Source organism: Rutilus rutilus (assembly GCF_951802725.1).
Source record: "Rutilus rutilus genome assembly, chromosome: 4".
Classification (NCBI taxonomy): domain Eukaryota; kingdom Metazoa; phylum Chordata; class Actinopteri; order Cypriniformes; family Leuciscidae; genus Rutilus; species Rutilus rutilus.
The window spans coordinates 47878227-47899510 of NC_140212.1; the positions used below are offsets into that span (position 1 = coordinate 47878227).

General features: G+C 39.6%; 1 protein-coding gene across 2 annotated transcripts in view; it reads left to right on the forward strand.

Moving 5' to 3' along the window:
- Nucleotides 1-21284, forward strand: part of LOC311289924 (uncharacterized protein) — a 234010-nt gene that overhangs the window by 19637 nt on the left and 193089 nt on the right. For both annotated transcript variants that reach the window (XM_084408198.1, XM_084408199.1), the window contains exon 2: nt 18339-18431. In XM_084408198.1, coding sequence (XP_084264324.1) covers nt 18341-18431 — 91 coding nt within the window. In that variant the 5' untranslated portion in view covers nt 18339-18340. The remainder of the gene's footprint in view (nt 1-18338; nt 18432-21284) is intronic.

The window sequence follows — 21284 nt, forward strand, 5'->3', positions numbered from 1 at the left end:
GATGCGAGCAGCGAGAGGTAGCCAGTGCAGAGAGATGAACAGAGGAGTGACGTGGGCCCTCTTGGGCTCGTTGAAGACAAGACGATCTGCAGCATTCTGGATCATCTGTAGGGGTTTGGTTGCACATGCTGGAAGTCCGGCCAGAAGAGCTTAGAAATGACCAGGGCCTGGACGAGAAGTTGTGTTGCATGCTCAGTTAGGAAAGACCTGATCTTCCTGATGTTGTGCAGTGCAAACCTGCATGATCGAGCTGTCTTTGAAATATGATCTGTGAAGGTCAGTTGGTCATCAAACGTAACTCCAAGATTTCTGACCGACCTTGATGGGGTGATTGATGATGAATCTAGCTGGATGGTGAAGTCGTGCTGTAGAGACGGATTGGCAGGGAGGACGAGAAGCTCAGTCTTTGCCAGGTTGAGCTGCAGGTGATGTTCCTTCATCCATGCCGAGATATCCGCCAGACAGCTTGAGACCCGTGCAGCTACTGTGCGATCATCTGGTTGAAACGAGAGGAAGAGCTGTGTGTCATCAGCATAGCAGTGGTAGGAGAAGCCGTGTGCCTGTATGATGTGTCCCAGAGATGTGGTGTACCCTGGGGAACCCCTGTGGTCAGTTGATGTGCTCTGGATACCTCGCCTCTCCATGCGACCTTGAAGGACCTACCTGTGAGATAGAACTCAAACCAGTGGAGTGAAGTTCCTGTGATGCCCAGTGATGAGAGGCTGGACATAAGGATCTGATGATTCACGGTGTCGAAGGCAGCAGACAGATCCAGGAGAATGAGGACTGAAGATTTGGAAGCAGCTTTTGCGATCCGTAGGGCTTCTGTGACTGACAGTAGTGCAGTCTCAGTTGAATGCCCTTTCTTGAAGCCGGATTGGTTGACATCCAGCTGGTTGTTTAGAGACAACAGCTGGTTGTTTAGTTTTTTTAAGCAGTGGAGTAACCCGAGCTTGCTTGAATGCTGTGGGGAAAGTGCCAGTGTGGAGGGATGAGTTGATGATGTGTGTGAGTGATGGTAGAAGTGTGGGAGAGATGGCTTGTAGAAGGTGTGAGGGGATGGGGTCTAGGGGGCAGGTGGTAGGGTGACTGGAAAGGAGAAGTGTAGAAACCTCTTCCTCGGTTAGCGAAGAAAAGGAGGACAGAGGGATAATGGCTGAGGAAGGGGTCAGTCTGGGTTCCTGTGTGTGTGGAGCTGAGAACTGACTGCTGATAGCTGTTGTTTTGTTGGTGAAGAAGTTCGCAAAATCGTCAGCAGTTAAAGAGGAGGCGGGTGGTGGTGGAGGTGGACAGAGGAGAGAGTTGAATGTCTTGAAGAGTAATCGTGTGTTGGAGGAGCTGTTGATCTTGTTGTGGAAGTATGAAGATTTTGCAGCATGAACATCAACAGAAAAGGAAGAGAGGAGAGATTGATACATTCTCAGGTCAGATGCGTCTTTTGATTTGTTCCATTTCCTCTCCGCTGCCCTGAGTTCGGTCCGGTGTTCACGAAGAACCTCAGACATCCAGGGTTTGGAGGGAGAAGCGCGTGCTGGTCTGGAGGAGAGAGGGCAGATAATGTCTAGAGAAGAGGTTAGAGTGGAGCATAAGGTGTCCGTTGCGGTATTCACGTCCAGAGATGAGAATTGTGAGGGTGGGGGAAGAGAAGATGACACGGCAGAGGAGAGATGGGAGGTGGAAAGTGAGCGCAGGTTTCGTCTGAAAGTGACTGGTGGTGGGGGTGGTGGTGCAGGGGTAGAGAGTTGTAGACTGAAAGTAATAAGGAAATTATCTGAAACATGGAGGGGTCTCACCAAAATGTTCTCTGTGGTGCAGTTGCGTGTGTAAACCAGGTCCAGTTGGTTGCCTGATTTGTGAGTTTGAGATCGAAAGAGGCTAGGAGAGAGATGAAGTCAGTTGCATGCGGCTTTTCGAGATGGATGTTGAAGTCACCGAAGACTAGAAGTGGGGTGCCGTCTTCAGGGAAGGTGGACAGCAGCACATCCAGCTCATCTACGAAGTTACCCAGCTGACCTGGGGGGCGATAAATGACTACAATATGGATCTTAATGGGAGTTGTAAGTGTAATAGCATGATATTCAAATGAGGAGTTGTTGCATAGAGAAGGGAGCATGGAGTATTTGCAATTGTTAGAAACGAGAAGCCCTGTACCCCCACCTCTCCCAGACAGGCGAGGGGAGTGAGAGAAGGAGAAATTGCTAGAGAGAGCAGCGGGGGTTGCTGAGTCTTCTGGACGAATCCAGGTCTCAGCCAAGCCCAAGATACTAAGAGTACAATGAGATGCAAAGGCTGGAATGAAGTCAGCTTTATTGACTGCTGACTGACAATTCCATAGACCCACGGAAAGAGAGAGAGGAGTGTGTGAGGATGTGAGAATGGGACGCAGATTGGCAGTATTGCGCTGCCTTTTGCGCGTGATGAAAGGGCGTTGCCGAGAGATAACAGGAATGTATTGAAAGCACATGTTGTTTAAGGTGAACGATAAGATAAAAAGAGGGAAGGAAAACGGAAAAGGAGAAACTTAAGTGCCTTTCCGGTGTCCTTGCTCGGTGGAGTCGCGCAGGTAGAGTCGATAGTCTTTACCCGACTCTTGTATGCTGCTCGCTGGTCCTGGTCCTGGTTCACTCCTGTAGTGAACCACCTGACGGCTTTGACAGCCCAACCCAGTGTTGACAGGTTTGAAACCTGGCGGCTGTATTTCTTATAAAAGTGAAGCCAAACCATGGCAACACCGTGGGTTGTAGTGGTCGGGGTCTCTAAAGCTGGTGAAATTGTTTTTTTAAAAAAAAAAAAGAAATCGCCTTTCACCAAAGACTGTGGAGAAAATAATATTTCTGAATAAAAAAACATACCATTTAATGAAAACTTTGTCTAAGACTTCTGCATGTACCCAAAGCACACTCTCTGCCACATTTTTTAAATTTATTTTTTTATTATTAATTAGAGAACATATGAACATTGTTACATAAAACATGCATCAAAGACAGAAACTTCAAAAACCCTCTGCTACATTATACAAGTACAACCAGTTACACAAGCACATCCTTTTCAACATACACAAATATCAGTCCCACCAGTTAACAAGTTATAGAGTTCTGCTCCCCACAGCTAAACAAGATAAATCTTTCACACATGATACTGCCCTGCTAAAAAAAACTTTTTAGAAACCATTACAGAAATTCTATTGGATTTAATGGTTGTAATGAGAATAATAGTGGTCTCTGTGGGTCTCTACTGATATGTGTTGGGTTCTATTGGTGGGGGCATTAAATCCTAGTGGAAAATGTCCCAAACACACAGCAAAAAATAATTCTGTAGTGGTTTAAATGGTAAAAGCCAATGGTTCATATTGGTATTTTAATAGAAATCATTAGAATTTATGTGATGGTTTCCAACTTTTTTTAAGGTGGTCTGATTTTCTGTCCTTGTCTAAAGAAATAATTACACACACACATCATGCTTAATGTTTTATTATCAAGGTGAACACATGAAATTCATCAGTATCTGTAAAATTCACCTACATAAATGAGTTTCACAGCACTAACACTGTTTCAGCTTTGATCGCCTCGGTAAACACGTAATAAACGGGGCGTTAATATATACGCCTACTTGCATTTTATGGTTGTCAGCTTTGTTGCATTACATTTACTTCACCAGGAGATGGTGCTGCAATTTCTATCTGAATGAAGCTTCGAGTAATGAACCATTTTTGACACAATTGTATCAGAAAGCAATAATGCTTTGAAACGCTTAATTTGGCCATTACTACAGGTAGGCAGTCCAAACAAACAAAACAAAACAAAACAAAACAGGCAGGGATCAGAGGCAGGAGAGTAATCCACGGAACAGGCAAGAAATCCAAAAACCAAGAAACAGGAAACCAGGGAAAATGCTCAGAGATGCAGTGTGACACTAAAACAAAATTTTGCAGCGAGTGAATGAGGGAACATGGAATAAATAGGCTAATACTAACAAGCTAATGAGATACATGTGAATGCAATCAGTGATGATGAGTCTGGGCAGTGAGTTCTGGGAAATGTAGTTTCTGAGTGAAACATGATAGTCTGGTGTGGAGTGCCCTCTGGTGGCTCTCAAGGGCACTCCAGCTGGTGACCGTTACAGCAGTGTGGACAACTTCAGTATTTATGACGACAGTTTTAGTGAGAGTGCAGAACGCTGTAAGTAAGTGATGGCTTAAAGATACAATATGTAAGATTTGTTGCTGCAAAAGGGCGCAGTTTCCAAACAATAACAAAGGCGAACCTCGATGACGCTATGAAGGAGAGAGGAACAATGGGAGATGTCGTTCTCACCATCCAGAGACGTGGAGTTCACGAATCATAATAACAGATGAGGTACTTTACTAGTTTTTGTATTACCTGAACGTGTGATCACACTATTTTATGTCATCGTAATGAATTAACTACAATGAACATGAAATGTAATGGAATATTATCCTGTTACAGCTATTTGTCAAATGATTTGGTGGGTTAATGCTGCCCAGTTTTACGTGTTTATGGCTAATACCGTGTTGTTTTATGTGTTCAAAACAATCATACTAAAAGTTAATTTGAACGAACCCACAATATTTGCAAGTAATGGCTAAATATTTTTTAATAATCCATATGCCACGTTATGTGCTCAGGGCTTAAAGTATTCCGGCACCATGCCGGATCTCCGGCGTGCAGCCGTGAGGGGAAAAAAAATTGGGAACTTGCATGCGGTTTAATATTTTCGAGTCAATTGATTTCACCTACCAATCATATGAGAGGATCGCTGCTCTAACTAACGTTAAGCCTATCAGAAGCAGAGCAGGGCGGGTCCTGGCAACACAGTGTGATTGAGATCCATACGTTAGCGTCGTCGGTGAAAGCATGGAGCACAAGTTCATAAAGCCCGGGGATGATTTCTTACCCACGGGTATAATTTCCTATGCGGACGGGGGAGCATGTCCCCCCACTTTCAAATTCGTTTGTTGTAATTTTTAACCGCACGGCATCATTGCCACAGAGGAGCAGGACCGCGCCTGTAAAATAGTTCACTGAAAGTTCTAATGCGCAGGTATAGCGGTTGCGACCATAGACTATAAAAAAAAGATTGCGACACAGTTAGTGATGAAACGCGAGAAACAACAACAGGCTAATGTCATCATGGATGAAAAGAAAGAAAGGAGATGTGAATTGGTTGATTCAGGAAATTAGCTCAGGTCAGGATAATGGGTAACTTCAGACTGTTAGATAAATATTAAATGTAGAACATTCTGTGTAGCTTACTAAAAAAAACATTCTGTGTGTAGGCCTACCATGAAAATGAGTCCACTTCAAACCGCAGTATTTTCTGTCAGCAATATATGACAAGTGCTGTCAACGTCAACGCATGCGATTCATTTTTGTCCAGCTTTAACGTTTTAAAATATTTAACGCAATTAACGCAGCATCCATCCGGTCTTTCTTTCTGACATCCTTTAGCTAGGGTTATGATCACGCTCTTATTCACGCAAATGCTTTAAAACCATTCCTGCGCGACAAGACAAAAGAGAACGCGCTTTCAGTGAATGTCCTGACACGTACGACGCACAGAAAGATGCGCGCCAGTATGGAGTTCTCTTTCGCGCTTGAACGAACAATAACACACACATTTATGCCAGAATGTCCTCTTTGTCGAGTATTCTCACAAGAACAGTCTTAAATGAGTTAAATAAAATCTTAAATGGAAGTAAATGGTAGAGAGAATGAGATGTGAGATCCTGTCAACAGCGGCAGATCTTAAAGTGACAGGAGCCATTAATTCTGTCTGTCAGTAAAGTTGACCTAAAGAACAGAGGGAGCAGAGAAAATTACTCACTGCTCTTGACTAAAGAACGCTTGTAGCTTTGATAAGGATTAATCTATATTTAATTTATAATTTATGCAGGGCGGACTGTTTTATAACCTTATTGAATTTCTGTATGGTACAGATAAATATGACATGTATTATGGGTTTAATGACGATTGTCTTAAGTTCACTTAAATTAAAAGTTTTAATTTTTTTGAAGCCAAACGTTTAAAATTTTGGGGGAAATCATTTTCATCGAGATATCAGTAGCTATAATATTAGTGATACTGGCTTTCATTCATAAAAAGATGCCATTAAGATACAGCTGTAATACTTGAAAATAAATGGTGCGTCTAGTCCATCTGCCCCCCCAAAAAAGTTCAGGCTCAGGAATTTTTTTCACTTTAACCCCTGTGTTCTAACAGGTAACGTTATTGATAAAAATGCTAAAGTGACAGAATGTACAAGAATATAGTGTAAATATGGTGTAAACCTTGCAGAATCTCCAAAATGTTATTTTTTATATATTTATTAATAAGAAGGCTCATAAAAACATTGTTACTATTTAGTACTGCTCTGAAAAAGCTTTGTTTAATAGCCTAGTCCACAAGACAAAATACAAACACAGAATACAAGACACATTACATAGGCTTTATTTTTAATATTGTGTGTCGTTAACTGAAGTTTTTTTTATTTATTTTTTATGGTTGTTCAGTTTGTCCGAACAGTTAAACTGCCCAATGGTCTTCAGAAAAATCCTCCAGCTCCTGCACATTATTTGCTTTTCCAGCATCTTCTGCATATTTGACTCTTTACTAGCAGTGATTGTATGATTCTGATATTCATATTTTCACACTGGAACTCATTCACAACTATTACAAACCCTGCAGACATTCAGTGATGCTCAAGAAGGAAGCATCCGTTAAAGAGCCAGGGGGTGTAAACTTTTGAACTGGGTCATTTGTGTAAATTGTTCTTATTTTGTTTAAAAATTCATTAATTAATTTAGTCCTGCCCGTCAGAGGCCAAATAAGACATTAGCATGTAAAACAAAATAAGAAAAATTTAAACATCACCATCATCTTGCTCAAAAGTTTCCCCCTGGCTCTAAATGCATCGTGTTGCATTCTTGAGCATTACCTTGCAGATTCTGAAAGATGTACAATAGGTAAATGTATGGCTGTAACTATACATTGCAATCCTTTTGTAAAGGTTAAAATATTCATTTAGGAGCTCAGTGGTGAGACCTTTCGCCGGAATTTGACTGACAGGCGATCTGACCAATCTCATAATGCAGATATCCACCATTTTTGTGTGACAAACAAACCAAACTAGTTAGTAGATTAAAGTCAACAGACTTGAACTTGAAAAATGGTGTGTACTGATTTCTTTTTGCAGTTCTGATGTTCATTCATGTTTAATTTGTGCTATAACTAGAAGAGATTATCAGTTCACATGCTGCTTTAACTGAGGCCTACACATTAAAGCACCACAAAACATTATTTATTTGTTTGCATTTCATACAAAAAAATTTTTTTTTTAAATCTGACACTTTATTTTATACCAGAAGTAGCCTGCTCTGTCTTGTCTGTTGGCGCATTTTTCAGAATCCTCTTTGATCCGCAATATATTTTTCACTGTGTGAGAACATGTGGAGTGATAGCGGAATGGCTTGTCGGTCGTAGCAACAGTAACTAAGAGAAGCGGGTCATTGTGTAAGGTCAATTTCAAATCATTTAAATCTTTGTGGACTCGGCCGAACTCGACTCGGGTGTTAAGGACTCGGACTCAAGTCCGACTCTGCCCTCTTTTGACTCGGACTTGATTGTTAAGGACTTGGACTCGACTCAGACTCGACAAAGGTGGACTCGGACCCAACACAAGTTAGCATAATGCCTACTGTAGAGTAAGAGATGTACCAAGTATTTTAGGGTGATTGTGCCCTGTTGATTTGTATGATATAATCTGTGATTATGTGTTGTGATGGTGAGATGAAGCCTCATGAAGCATTGAAGCTTTTCAGCCAAGTGGTTCACAAAAGGGTTTATTTCTCAAGGCTTCAATTTGCTTACAATACCACCTGGTGGTCAAAGAGTGTAAAACAAGCAGATAAATTACAGATGACCTTATGTGATCTGTGAAACACTGTATTTTGCGCCAGTTAAGGCTTAGAAATTACGGTGAAGAAAAAAAATCTATTTCCACTTAGACTAATCTATTTATATGAATGTAATGTGTATTTTCTGGTGGTATATAATGGTTGTATAACAACTGTGTATTAAACTTATTTTATGGTAAATTACAAAATTAAAGACTTGATACGTGAAAGTGAAAACAAAACCCAAACCAGCATAACTTTTTTCTTCAATTATCTACAGTATTCTGCAATGCCCTCCAAATCTCGTGAAGCCTGACAGTGCACTTGGAGAAACAAATAAGAGACACAGAGACCAGATTGCTGCTCAGTTGTTTCTCAGTTTAATACAGTTGGACAGAGGATACGTGCGTCAATACATGCGTTAGCCTGTTTTCTGCTTGTGTCAAAGTTGCAGGCAGGAAATTCCACAGACAGGAAATTCCACTGACAGGAAATTCCACTGACAGGAAGTGTAGACAGCTCACAGAATGCAAACTCAAACTCTTTACATTCTGAAATATACAGAGGTAGAAAGTAAACATGAAAATGTTCAACACTTCCGCTCTTCTGTAGGCCAGGCGTTGATTCACAGTGTGTCTGGACTGTGATATTTAAAGGAAGAAGCCAGAGTAAATAATATGATAAATAATTTAATGTTTTTATTTCACCTATGTGAAAATGCTCAATAATAATAATAATAATAATAATAAACTATATTAAAAAGTTCATTGAGACAGACTTTAAACTTCCAAAGTTTCTCAAGCCAACTTAAAGTAGTTTGAAGTTTAAATTGTAATAATCTGTGTAGAGTAGAGAAGCAAAGTGTGTGTGCGTTGTGCACACGCTACATTATGGCCAAGCATGCACCCTTAAAATAGCATCTGAATAACACGCCACTGACTTTAGACGAGGTTTCTCCTGGTCTGTGGCGGAATTGTTTTGTGGAACTGCAAAATAGCACCAGGGAACGTTTGCGCCGGAACACGCCGCCTCTTTCCGCTGAACCGCTAATGGTTTGTTGATTAAACACTTATCACATGCTGCCAGAAGGAATCAGTTTGTCACACAATGATGGCAACCGCTCACTGGCTAATACTCGTTAACTGTTGTCAGCCCAGAACCATCCTATAAAGTTTAACCCTAGATTAGATTACAAAAAAAACATTAAAAACACACAAAAACAACTTTGACAAACAAACAAAATTCAAAGAGACATAATATTTACAATGAAACACAATAGTAGTGACAAAACACATAGCTTCTCGCCACTGTACTCCTCAAGTCCTAAGGTCAATACTGGAAACAACTCAATTTAAATAGCTTGTTTAACTAATTGGACACATTGTAATTTTAGTCAGAATGCAACCGAATGCATATTAGGTTTATTTACCTCAATCAAGGTTTGTGTGAACACTATAATTAACGCCCTTGGTGTTAATCTATTGACACACCTAGTGTAGGTTCAACACACCTGGTGTAAATGGAGCTTGTGAGGGAGAAAAAACACACTTTTGCTGTTAATGGTCCAAAACCCAAGGCGCACAGCACAAAGCAGTGTGCCCCGATCACACAGAACGAGAAGTGCGCTGCGTTTTTTGTGTTGCTAGGCAACCACCGAAACAGCTGTCCTGTCAGTCAAGTAAACGTCAAATCAGCCTTTTATTATCGTTATTTACTTTCTGTTAACATTGTGGTAGTTACTATTCGTGAAGTCGTTAAGCTCCTGGTAACCCGCGAGAGAGTTTATCCTCCATCATCGCACTCTCCGGGCATTCAAAGAAACTGTAGGTTTCATCACTACAACGGAAGGCCCACCTCTCCATTCATTCGATTGGACTGGAAAATAACGTGATGACGTCAGACGCCTTTTCCGCTCGGAGTTGCTTTCTCTTCAACTGCAAAAACACGAGGCGCAGCCGGCGGTAAAACGCGAGACGCCTGGGTCGCATAAACCGTGCAGAACGCTCACTGCCATAGGAAAACAATTCAAAAATGGTGCCTCTTTCTGCAAAAAACGTGTTAGGTGTGATCAGGGCCTAACAGTGTTTTTTTTTATCTCTATCAAGTGTAAAAAAGTAATACTACTTAAAGTGTAAGTTTAACTCGATTTAGTGTGGATCTATATAAACACTGAAAAAGTGTTAATTTCCACACTCTGAGCCCTCATTGGAGGAAACACATGATGTTGTCAGTATGCGTCTCCAAGATTGACAGATGAACGAGACAATTAAATACCCGCATCAACTTGCTGAAAACGAAAGTAAAGAGCGAGAGACAGAGGGAGAGAGACAAACTCCAAAACACAAGTCACGCTTATCACATGGGACGTAACAGCCACCTACGGATCATGAGGTGTTTGGATCAACAGTATTGCAGGAAGACTCAAAATTCATTAGGAAAAAATATATCTTTTTTTTTTTCTTTTTTTTTTTTTTATATTTATTGAGTTTTTGTATTTTATAACAAACAAAAATAAATAAAATGCATATATATATATATATATAAAATAAAAAATAAAATAAAAACAAACAAACAAACTTAAAACAGTGAGGTTCAATGTAAATCTCTATAAACAGCTGATGTCAAAGTTAGATTGTAGACATGTAGGTGCAGAAATTGTCCCATTGTTCCTTCATGGTTTCATTCGTACAGTGTAGTCTTCCCAACATCTTTTCGCATGCTGCATTTTCAGTCATTCTTTCTTTCCACATTCTAAGTGTTGGGGCATGAGAGTCCTTCCAAAATTTCAAAATGAGTCGGGAACATGTTACCAAAGCAGTATTTAACACTCTAAAAGTATGTTTATTTAACGTTGGCACTTCTCTTTTATCTCCGAGTAAACACAGTCTAGGTGATTTGGGCAGACTACAGGGTAACCAACCCTGCATGTAACCTAAAACACTGCTCCAAAAGGCATAAATCACTGGACATTCCCAGAGGGCATGCATCAAAGTGCCTTTAGCTATTTGGCATTTCCAACACAGATCGTCTCTGCCAATACCCATTTTATAAAGCCTAGAAGGAGTATAATAATATCTATTAAGGACTTTGTATTGAATAAACTTGCCCCTAGCTTCTCTAATATGCAATCCATTATTTGACAGAATTGAATCCCATGTATTATCATCCATTGTACCTCCTAAATCTCTTTCCCATATTACTTTCAGACTTTTATTTGTCTTATTTTTAACCCAGGGACAAATATTATACCATTTTGAGGCTTTGCACAATAGTGGAGGTAGTAGCAGAAAGGTTTCTATAGGATTTTTCCCATTTAATAGCTTAACGCTTCCTTTCAAACAATCTCTGATTAGTAAATACTTCCAAAAGTGGCCAGGACCCTCCAAGTTAAATTTCCTTTTGACATCATCATATGACATAAATATATCTCCCTCCAGTAGATCACCTATAGTTCTAATACCTTTTCTTAGCCATTGTGCCCAGTAAATAGTCTGTTTATTAATTTTAATTTTTGGGTTATGCCACAGGGGGGCGTATTTTTGCACATATGTAACAAGCTTGTATTTTTTATGTACCTCCAACCACACCATTTTAGAAAATTTCAAAATAGGATTTTGCATTTTATCCCCTTTATTTGACTTTTGTGATAAAATATCTATTGGTGTGAACGGAGAGGCAAGCTCTTGTTCTATTAAAATCCAGTCCAGGTTATTTTTCCCTGCCCAATGCTTGGCCATTCTAGACATTTCAAAAGAAATACTATAATGTTCTATATTGGGCAGGGCAAACCCCCTTTCTTTTCTTGGTTGGCAAAGCCGATTAATATTAATACGAGGTTTACCACCATTCCAAAGAAAGTGTTTTATCATGTTATTGTAACTTATTAGTATTGGCCGTGGTATACACATAGGCAACATTCCAGTATAATAATTGATAAGAGGGGCTATGACCATTTTCACTGTGTTTAAAATGTTAAATTTAACTTACTCCATTTATCCAAGTTAGTCTTAATTTTGTTGAGCATTTTTCCCATATTGTCAGCCATAATATCATCAATATTTGGGTTCAATTCAATTCCAAGATATTTCATTCCTTTATCCAACCACCTAAAATTTAAACCAGTTAATAAACTATGAGTGCAAGCTTGTGAGACTGGCATCGCCTCAGACTTATGCCAATTAATTTTGTACCCAGAGAACAACGAATAGTTATCAATAACTTCAAGTAAGGTTGCGATAGAGTTAGTGGGGTCTTGACTTAATACCAAAATGTCATCTGCGTACAAAAATAATTTGTGTTCCCTGCCCCCAGTGAATACACCTTTGATTCTTGAGTTTTCTCTAATTTGAATAGCCAATGGCTTTAAAAAGATAGTGAATAACAGTGGACTTAAACTACACCCTTGGCAGGTTGATCTGGAAATATAAAAAAATGGAGAAAGTACCCCATTAGTAAACACAGCTGCCTTTGGTCCCGAATACAAGGTTCTAATCCATCTACTAAATTTTTCACCTAGACCGAATTTCGCCATGGCGGTAAACAAAAAACTCCACTCTACCCTGTCGAAAGCTTTCTGGGCATCGAGAGATATAGCTAACACAGGATTTGCATTGTTTCTATTCATATATAAGAGATGCAATAATCTTCTCATGTTATCTGACGCAGATCTGTTCTTGATAAAACCTACCTGGTCATTATGAATAATTTGTGGCAGTACAACCTCTAACCTTGTTGCTAACATTTTGGATAATATTTTACAATCGACATTTATTAAACTTATTGGTCTATAATTGGCTGGGTCAGTTAAATCTTTGTCGCCTTTTGGAATTAGAGATATTACTGCCTGGTTAAAACTTTCAGGAAGTGATCCATATTCAAATGCTTCATGAAATACTTCAGTCAAAAATGGGCAAAGTATGTCTATACATTTTTGATAGAATTCGGCTGGAAAGCCATCTATCCCAGGTGACTTTCCAGATTTCATTGCACCAATAGCTTTATTTACTTCAACCTCTGTTAAAGGAGTTTCCAATTTGTCTTTATCGTTTTGTGAAATCTTTGGTATTGTCATTTTGTCAAAAAATGCCTCCATTTGATCCTTACTGACCATGTTCTCAGATGCATACAAGTCTTGATAAAACATTTTGAAAGCCATGTTAATATCTGAGGAAGATGTAACCAATGTATCATCCTTTTTGATTGCGGTAATTACATTCTGATTATCTTTTTTTTTAAGTTGTCTTGCCAATAACCTTCCCGTTTTTTCCCCATTCTCATAGAAGTTCGTTTTAAGTCGGAAAAGAGCATACTCTGCCTTCTTGTTATAGATTTCATGGAGACTAAATTTAAGCTGACAAATCTCTTTAAATTTACTATCATCAAATTTCCCTGCTATTTGTTTTTCCAAAGTACCAATATGTTCCTCCAAAGTTTGGATCTTTGCCTTATTTTCTTTATTTTTTTTAGAGCTAAAAGCTAAGCATTTACCACGAACAAACGCTTTCAGAGCATCCCACACTGTAGCCAACCTGTTAGTAGACCCCACATTTATCTCTAGAAAATATTTGATATCCTCCTTCAATGTTGACACAAATTGTTCATCCTGCAGTATGTTTGTATTCAGTCTCCATCTTCCTTTACAGTTTTTCTCAACCTTTAAATTTATATGTAGTTCCACAGGTGCATGATCCGTTAAAGCGATAACACCTATTTTACAGCTCGATACTAAGTCAACACATGAATTAGAGATCAAAAAATAGTCTATTCGGGAATAGGTTTTGTGGCAGTGAGAATAAAAGGTGTCCTCCCTCTCCAGAGGATGTATAAGACTCCAGATGTCCACCAAGCCAACATCATCTTTTAGAGAACTTAATGCCAAACCTGTTTTAGTGATTGAAGTTACATTATTGGCACTTCTATCAATATATTTATCCAAAACACTATTAAAATCTCCACCTAATAAAACATGTCCCTGCAAGCTTCCCAACATCTTATTAACCTTATGTATAAAATTAGGTTCATCCCTGTTTGGAGCATAAATGTTGCATAAAACGACCTGAACGCCATTAATAAGTGCCTGGAGACATAAATAACGTCCAGTTTCGTCCTTAAATTGTTGTAATAAAACAAAATTAAGCCTTTTATTAATAAGTATCACAACACCGCGGCTTTTACTTGATACTGAATTATGAAATACTTTCCCAACCCAATCCCTTTTTAACTTCAAGGCTTCATTTTCATTTTCAAAGTGTGTTTCTTGAATATATGCAACATCAGTGCTATGAGACTTAAGATAACTGAGTATTTTTTTCCTTTTGATTGGCGTGCCGCACCCATTTATGTTCCATGATACAATTTTAATATCTATATTACCCATTGTTATGCCACCACAAGTTATATAGAGGCCCGCATCTTCCAGTCTACAACAGTTAAACAAATATTGACAGCTTTGTGTGAACCAAAATGTAAATAATACCACCTCACTTTGAAAACCCATACTGGAACAACAAAAAAACAAAACTAGCACTGACCTAAAAACAAACATGACAGTGCAAATGCCCTCTAGGCAAAGCTAAAGTTATCTCTGGTCCGTGTGGGTCCCACAGACAGCGAACTCCGCTCCTCTGGCTGTCCAGGCGATGCCCCAGCGATCTCGCCCCCGTCTTCTGAAAGAACTTATCAACTCTCCCCCACATGTGTAGTAAAACCTGTTGACCGATCACTCCATCTCGTCTTGAATGTTATCACGTATAAATTTCTCTGCCTCCGCAACGTCTTCAAAGCTCTTCCGTTCATCTTTCCATGTAAATCGTAGTGTTGCTGGATGTGCAAGTGTGTGCTTCACCTGATGCTGCCACAGCGTTTTCATTACCGGGGAGAATAGCTTCCTTTGCGCAGCGCGCTCGGCAGTCATGTCCTCATAAAACGACATGCGACAGCTCTCCCATTTTATGCCTTTCTTCTGTTTTGCGGCAGCCAAAACTTTCTGTCGTGCAGAGGAATGAAGAAATCTCACAAGAATAATCCGGGGGGGCTGCCCAGGGTCCGGGCGGGGTCTCAAGCTACGGTGGCATCTTTCAATTTCAAACTCGTCTCCACGCAGCCCCAGGCCATCAGCGAGTATCTTCTTCACAAAATCACTCATATTGCCACCTTTTTCCATGCCTTCTTTCACACCGATAAGCCGAATATTCTTCCTGCGACTTCTATTTTCCTGGTCGTCAACACGAGCCCAGAGTTGCTTGAGTTGTTTAGAACATTTACCGTTGTCTGCAGCCATGCTTTTCAACTTGTCTTCCACATCCGAAATGCGTCCCTCGGCCTTGCTCATCCGTATTTGGGTCGCAGTCACAGCGTTTTTAATTTCGTCATGTCTGACTTAATAAAAGATACATCTGCTGCAACACCATTCAAAATAGCTCCCATTTTAGTCATTTAGGCAAACAGAACGCTTATGTCCATCTTCGGGGTTTCTTCTTGGTTAGCGTTAGTATTGCTAGCTGTTGCAGAGCTAACATTAGCATCACCCACCGTAACTGTAGGCAAGCAAGTTTGTACACTCTTCTTCTTGGACCCCATGGATATGTTTTACATCGATATCAAGATTAGTGACTTAAGAAGTTACCACCGTTCAGTAATGTGTTGTTTTGGGGAGATTAAGTTGTTTAAAACCAGCATTAGGTTGACGGGGTTCGGAGCTTTGCTACGGCGCGGCCATTCCCTGGTACCTCACCACGTGACTCCAAAAATATATATCTTTAAACTAATCAGATGCATATGTCCTTTCACAATAAATTGGTTTTGGTTGAAAATGATTTAATGGATTGCACTGTTTATGAACAATAAATAAAGCGATCGGGTTGAAGTGCACGGTTTCTCTCGATCGATTAGAAAAGGAATAAACCTCCCTTTTCTATCCGATAGACATTTAACCCTCTGAGGTCGGCAAACGCGCCGGCGCGTTTTGCTGGATTTTCTCCACATTGTAGCACTATAAACTTAAATTACTCCGTCATTTATGGTCATACAGAAAAAAGAAAAATATAAAAATGATCTGTGATATTTCTACTTTTGTATGTGTCCACTTACAATCAAATCAAAACATTGTGCTTTTGTAAAATAAAGAAAATAGACAGGGTGTGCGTTCTGCCTCTCCGTCGCGGTGAACTTTTTTTTCTTGAGCACGTCTATAAACTGAAACAAAACTCAGCGAATACTTGTCACACATTTATGAGCCATATACCTTTATAAACATTTAAGTGTGTACTTTTAAATGATCGGGTTCAAAACGAAAACAAATATTTTCTGTTTAAGTAATTTGTATAAAACCAACAAGATGTCCAGCTTCTCAAACGCTTGCTCATTAACTTTAACTTTATTTTATATAGCGCTTTTCACAATACAGATTGTATCAAAGCAGCTTCACAGGATTAAATAAAATAGTACATCAGTGTTTGTTTCTAGTTTAAAACATCCATGTTTGATAATGCTGATCAATAGTATTGTTGATTGATTAATTAAATTAAGTATCCCCATTAAAGATAATTTGGCCACGCCTACTCGCGCAAAAGAGATTCACATGCAAATCCCCACATGGAACGCGAATGCGCTCGTTACCTCAACAACAAAACACCAAAACACTTCACTTCACTTTTCGTCGAGTTTGAAAGACGCGCCAGAGCTTACATTGGATTTAGGCTACCTCAGAAGAAGAATAACGCGATTTGAAGACCAGAAAGATTTAAGGTAAGAAATGTTTCCATATTAGTTTGTTATTGTTGCATAAATGTCACATTGCAGTTGAACTGTTGCTAGATATATGGGGAATATTATAATATTTAGACCCGTGTTTACTGTTAGGCCTACTGTGTTTGTGGATATCTGGTCAAACGTAGATATGTATGGTAACCATAATGTTTTATATTTGAGCGCGATCGCGTTTGAATGTATCATTTGAAAATTTGAAAAGCAAAACACACCAAATGGCTTCATGTTTTTACTATTATCTCATTTCATATCATCATAACGAATGGAAACATTTGAAGTAACATGATAATCAATATATTTTTCTCTAGCTTGGTTGTTACTGAAATATTTTGGAAGATTTATACTGCTATCTATTGTTATTATTATTTTACCCAGCACTGCGCATAGCTTATGCCTACAAGGCACCACAAACCTGGTCTTCATTATATTATATAAACATGTGTGTGTGTGTGTGTGTGTGTGTGTGTGTGTGTGTGTGTGCGTATTTTGTGAATTTTAAAAAGCAATTTTAACCAGAAAAATCTAATGTTTATTTCCAAAATCGTGCAGGCCTTTCTCTTGATATCAGTATGTTCACTTTTTTTTTCAGGGTCCAGATGCCACTGAGTCCTGCCGACTTCAACATTCACATGAGTCTCTGGAACATGAACATGGTAAAGTGAAAATCAAACACCTTGAAAATGAAAGGTAATTACAATGTTTATAGGAATGGCACAAAGGTCTGTCTTTCAATAAGTGCTTTTTTGCCATTTGTTGTGTCTATTTGCATTATGTTGTGTAAATAAATCTAAACAATTTAAAAGCCATTCTTTTTTAAATCTCCTCATTTACAGTATTGTGCAAGGTTGCTCAGAATGATAGGGGCCCTGATAGCTCCTAATAGGGCCATTAGGGAGTGTCTTTGTCTTTCTCAGGTGAGAAAAGCCATACATATTAATGAGCTCTCGCATAAGGCTTATTCACACAAAACACGTCGTAAAAATTTTAAATCAATATATTGTCTTCTCTGAATGAGCAGTCAGGGTGATTTTCACATAGTTTTGCAGCAAATATTCTAGGCTATGTCATACAATTTTCAAAAGTCTTGTGAAGAAATAATCAGTATGGGTTTCATGGCCTTATTTCAGTGAGAATTTTTTTTTGTATTTTCACAAACCACGCATAAATGTCATTATCTCAAAACTGCAAACTTTTACATACATGCTGCTGATATATTATTGTAGCAGAGTTTTTGCTGAATACAGTGTAATTAGACTTTAGCCATGAAAATGTCACAAGTAACAGAAATAACCAGAAATGTCAGAGCATGTCAGAACACCTCCAGGGCCCAGAAAACAGCTCAGACCCCAGAGGGTTAATTTGGATCGAGCTGAATCGGATCGATTAAGGTGTGTATATGAAGGCTTTTCAGTCAGATTGAGCCATCAATCCCATTACTAATGGATTATTTGGTTGCATGGAAACGTAGCTGGAAGGATTTATGCCTTAATGTGTTTTTGAATTTTGAAAGATGGAATTAGATTACTTTTTAAGGAACGGTAAAACAATTAGTAAACTAATGAAATCAGAAACAAGTAAAAATAATTTTAGAATGATAAATTAGTCATTATTATTCTTCAAATGTATAAATGTCCCCATTGGTCATTGTTATTTCCTGCAGCCATGGGATCACAGACCATTGAAGTGGCAGCCCTAGGAAGACCTCTGTATCCTGGTATGCTGTATGACTGCCGCAAGGATACCTTCATTCCAGGTGCTGTACAGTACCTACTAAAATACTTATTACTCTCTTTTTCACCCAAATGTGAATCACCAATGTGGTAATTTAGAGATTTAAGATAAAGGACACAACTATTAAATTAGTAGTCTTAGAGATACAAAATCAGCATGTTGACTTGAACAGTACATTGCGTCATCACACGTTAATATTCAATATTATTATTGATCTGCCTGCATTGACATTATTATATGAGAACTGAACTGAGCTGGACGATGACGTCACGTTTTTTTCCCCAGAGTGGCTATATATATATATATATATATATATATATATATATATATATATATATATATACACTCAACTAAAGGATTCTTAGGAACACCTGTTCAATTTCTCATTAATGCAATTATCTAATCAACCAATCACATGGCAGTTGCTTCAATGCATTTAGGGGTGTGGTCCTGGTCAAGACAATCTCCTGAACTCCAAACTGAATGTCAGAATGGGAAAGAAAGGTGATTTAAGCAATTTTGAGCGTGGCATGGTTGTTGGTGCCAGACGGGCCGGTCTGAGTATTTCACAATCTGCTCAGTTACTGGGATTTTCACGCACAAGCATTTCTTAGGGTTTACAAAGAATGGTGTGAAAAGAGAAGAACATCCAGTATGCGGCAGTCCTGTGGGCGAAAATGCCTTGTTGATGCTAGAGGTCAGAGGAGAATGGGCCGACTGATTCAAGCTGATAGAAGAGCAACTTTAACTGAAATAACCACTCGTTACAACCGAGGTATGCAGCAAAGCATTTGTGAAGCCACAACACGCACAACCTTGAGGCGGATGGGCTACAACAGCAGAAGACCCCACCAGGTACCACTCATCTCCACTACAAATAGGGAAAAGAGGCTACAATTTGCACGAGTTCAAAAAAAAAGAACAGATGAAGACTGGAAAAATGTTGCCTGGTCTGATGAGTCTCGATTTCTGTTGAGACATTCAGATGGTAGAGTCAGAATTTGGCGTAAACAGAATGAGAACATGGATCCATCATGCCTTGTTACCACTGTGCAGGCTGGTGGTGGTGGTGTAATGGTGTGGGGGATGTTTTCTTGGCACACTTTAGGCCCCTTAGTGCCAATTGGGCATCGTTTAAATGCCACGGCCTACCTGAGCATTGTTTCTGACCATGTCCATCCCTTTATGACCACCATGTACCCATCCTCTGATGGCTACTTCCAGCAGGATAATGCACCATGTCACAAAGCTCGAATCATTTCAAATTGGTTTCTTGAACATGACAATGAGTTCACTGTACTAAAATGGCCCCCACAGTCCCCAGATCTCAACCCAATAGAGCATCTTTGGGATGTGGTGGAACGGGAGCTTCGTGCCCTGGATGTGCATCCCACAAATCTCCATCAACTGCAAGATGCTATCCTATCAATATGGGCCAACATTTCTAAAGAATGCTTTCAGCACCTTGTTGAATCAATGCCACGTAGAATTAAGGCAGTTCTGAAGGCGAAAGGGGGTCAAACACAGTATTAGTATGGTGTTCTTAATAATCCTTTAGGTGAGTGTATATATACAGTGAGGAAAATAAGTATTTGAACACCCTGCTATTTTGCAAGTTCTCCCACTTGGAAATCATGGAGGGGTCTGAAATTGTCATCGTAGGTGCATGTCCACTGTGAGAGACATAATCAAAAAAAAAAAAAATCCAGAAATCACAATATATGATTTTTTTTACTATTTATTTGTATGATACAGCTGCAAATAAGTATTTGAACACCTTTCTATCAGCTAGAATTCTGACCCTCAAAGACCTGTTAGTCTGCCTTTAAAATGTCCACCTCCACTCCATTTATTATCCTAAATTAGATGCACCTGTTTGAGGTCGTTAGCTGCATAAAGACACCTGTCCACCCCATACAATCATTAAGAATCCAACTACTAACATGGCCAAGACCAAAGAGCTGTCCAAAGACACTAGATACAAAATTGTACACCTCCACAAGGCTGGAAAGGGCTACGGGGAAATTGCCAAGCAGCTTGGTGAAAAAAGGTCCACTGTTGGAGCAATCATTAGAAAATGGAAGAAGCTAAACATGACTGTCAATCTCCCTCGGACTGGGGCTCCATGCAAGATCTCACCTCGTGGGGTCTCAATGATCCTAAGAAAGGTGAGAAATAAGCCCAGAACTACATGGGAGGAACTGGTCAATGACCTGAAAAGAGCTGGGACCACCGTTTCCAAGGTTACTGTTGGTAATACACTAAGACGTCATGGTTTGAAATCATGCATGGCACGGAAGGTTCCCCTGCTTAAACCAGCACATGTCAAGGCCCGTCTTAAGTTTGCCAATGACCATTTGGATGATCCAGAGGAGTCATGGGGGAAAGTCATGTGGTCAGATGAGACCAAAATAGAACTTTTTGGTCATAATTCCACTAAACATGTTTGGAGGAAGAAGAATGATGAGTACCAACCCAAGAACACCATCCCTACTGTGAAGCATGGGGGTGGTAGCATCATGATTTGGGGGTGTTTTTCTGCACATGGGACAGGGCGACTGCACTGTATTAAGGAGAGGATGACCGGGGCCATGTATTGCGAGATTTTGGGGAACAACCTCCTTTCCTCAGTTAGAGCATTGAAGATGGGTCGAGGCTGGGTCTTCCAACATGACAATGACCCGAAGCACACAGCCAGGATAACCAAGGAGTGGCTCTGTAAGAAGCATATCAAGGTTCTGGCGTGGCCTGGCCAGTCTCCAGACCTAAACCCAATAGAGAATCTTTGGAGGGAGCTCAAACTCCGTGTTTCTCAGCGACAGCCCAGAAACCTGACTGATCTAGAGAAGATCTGTGTGGAGGAGTGGGCCAAAAT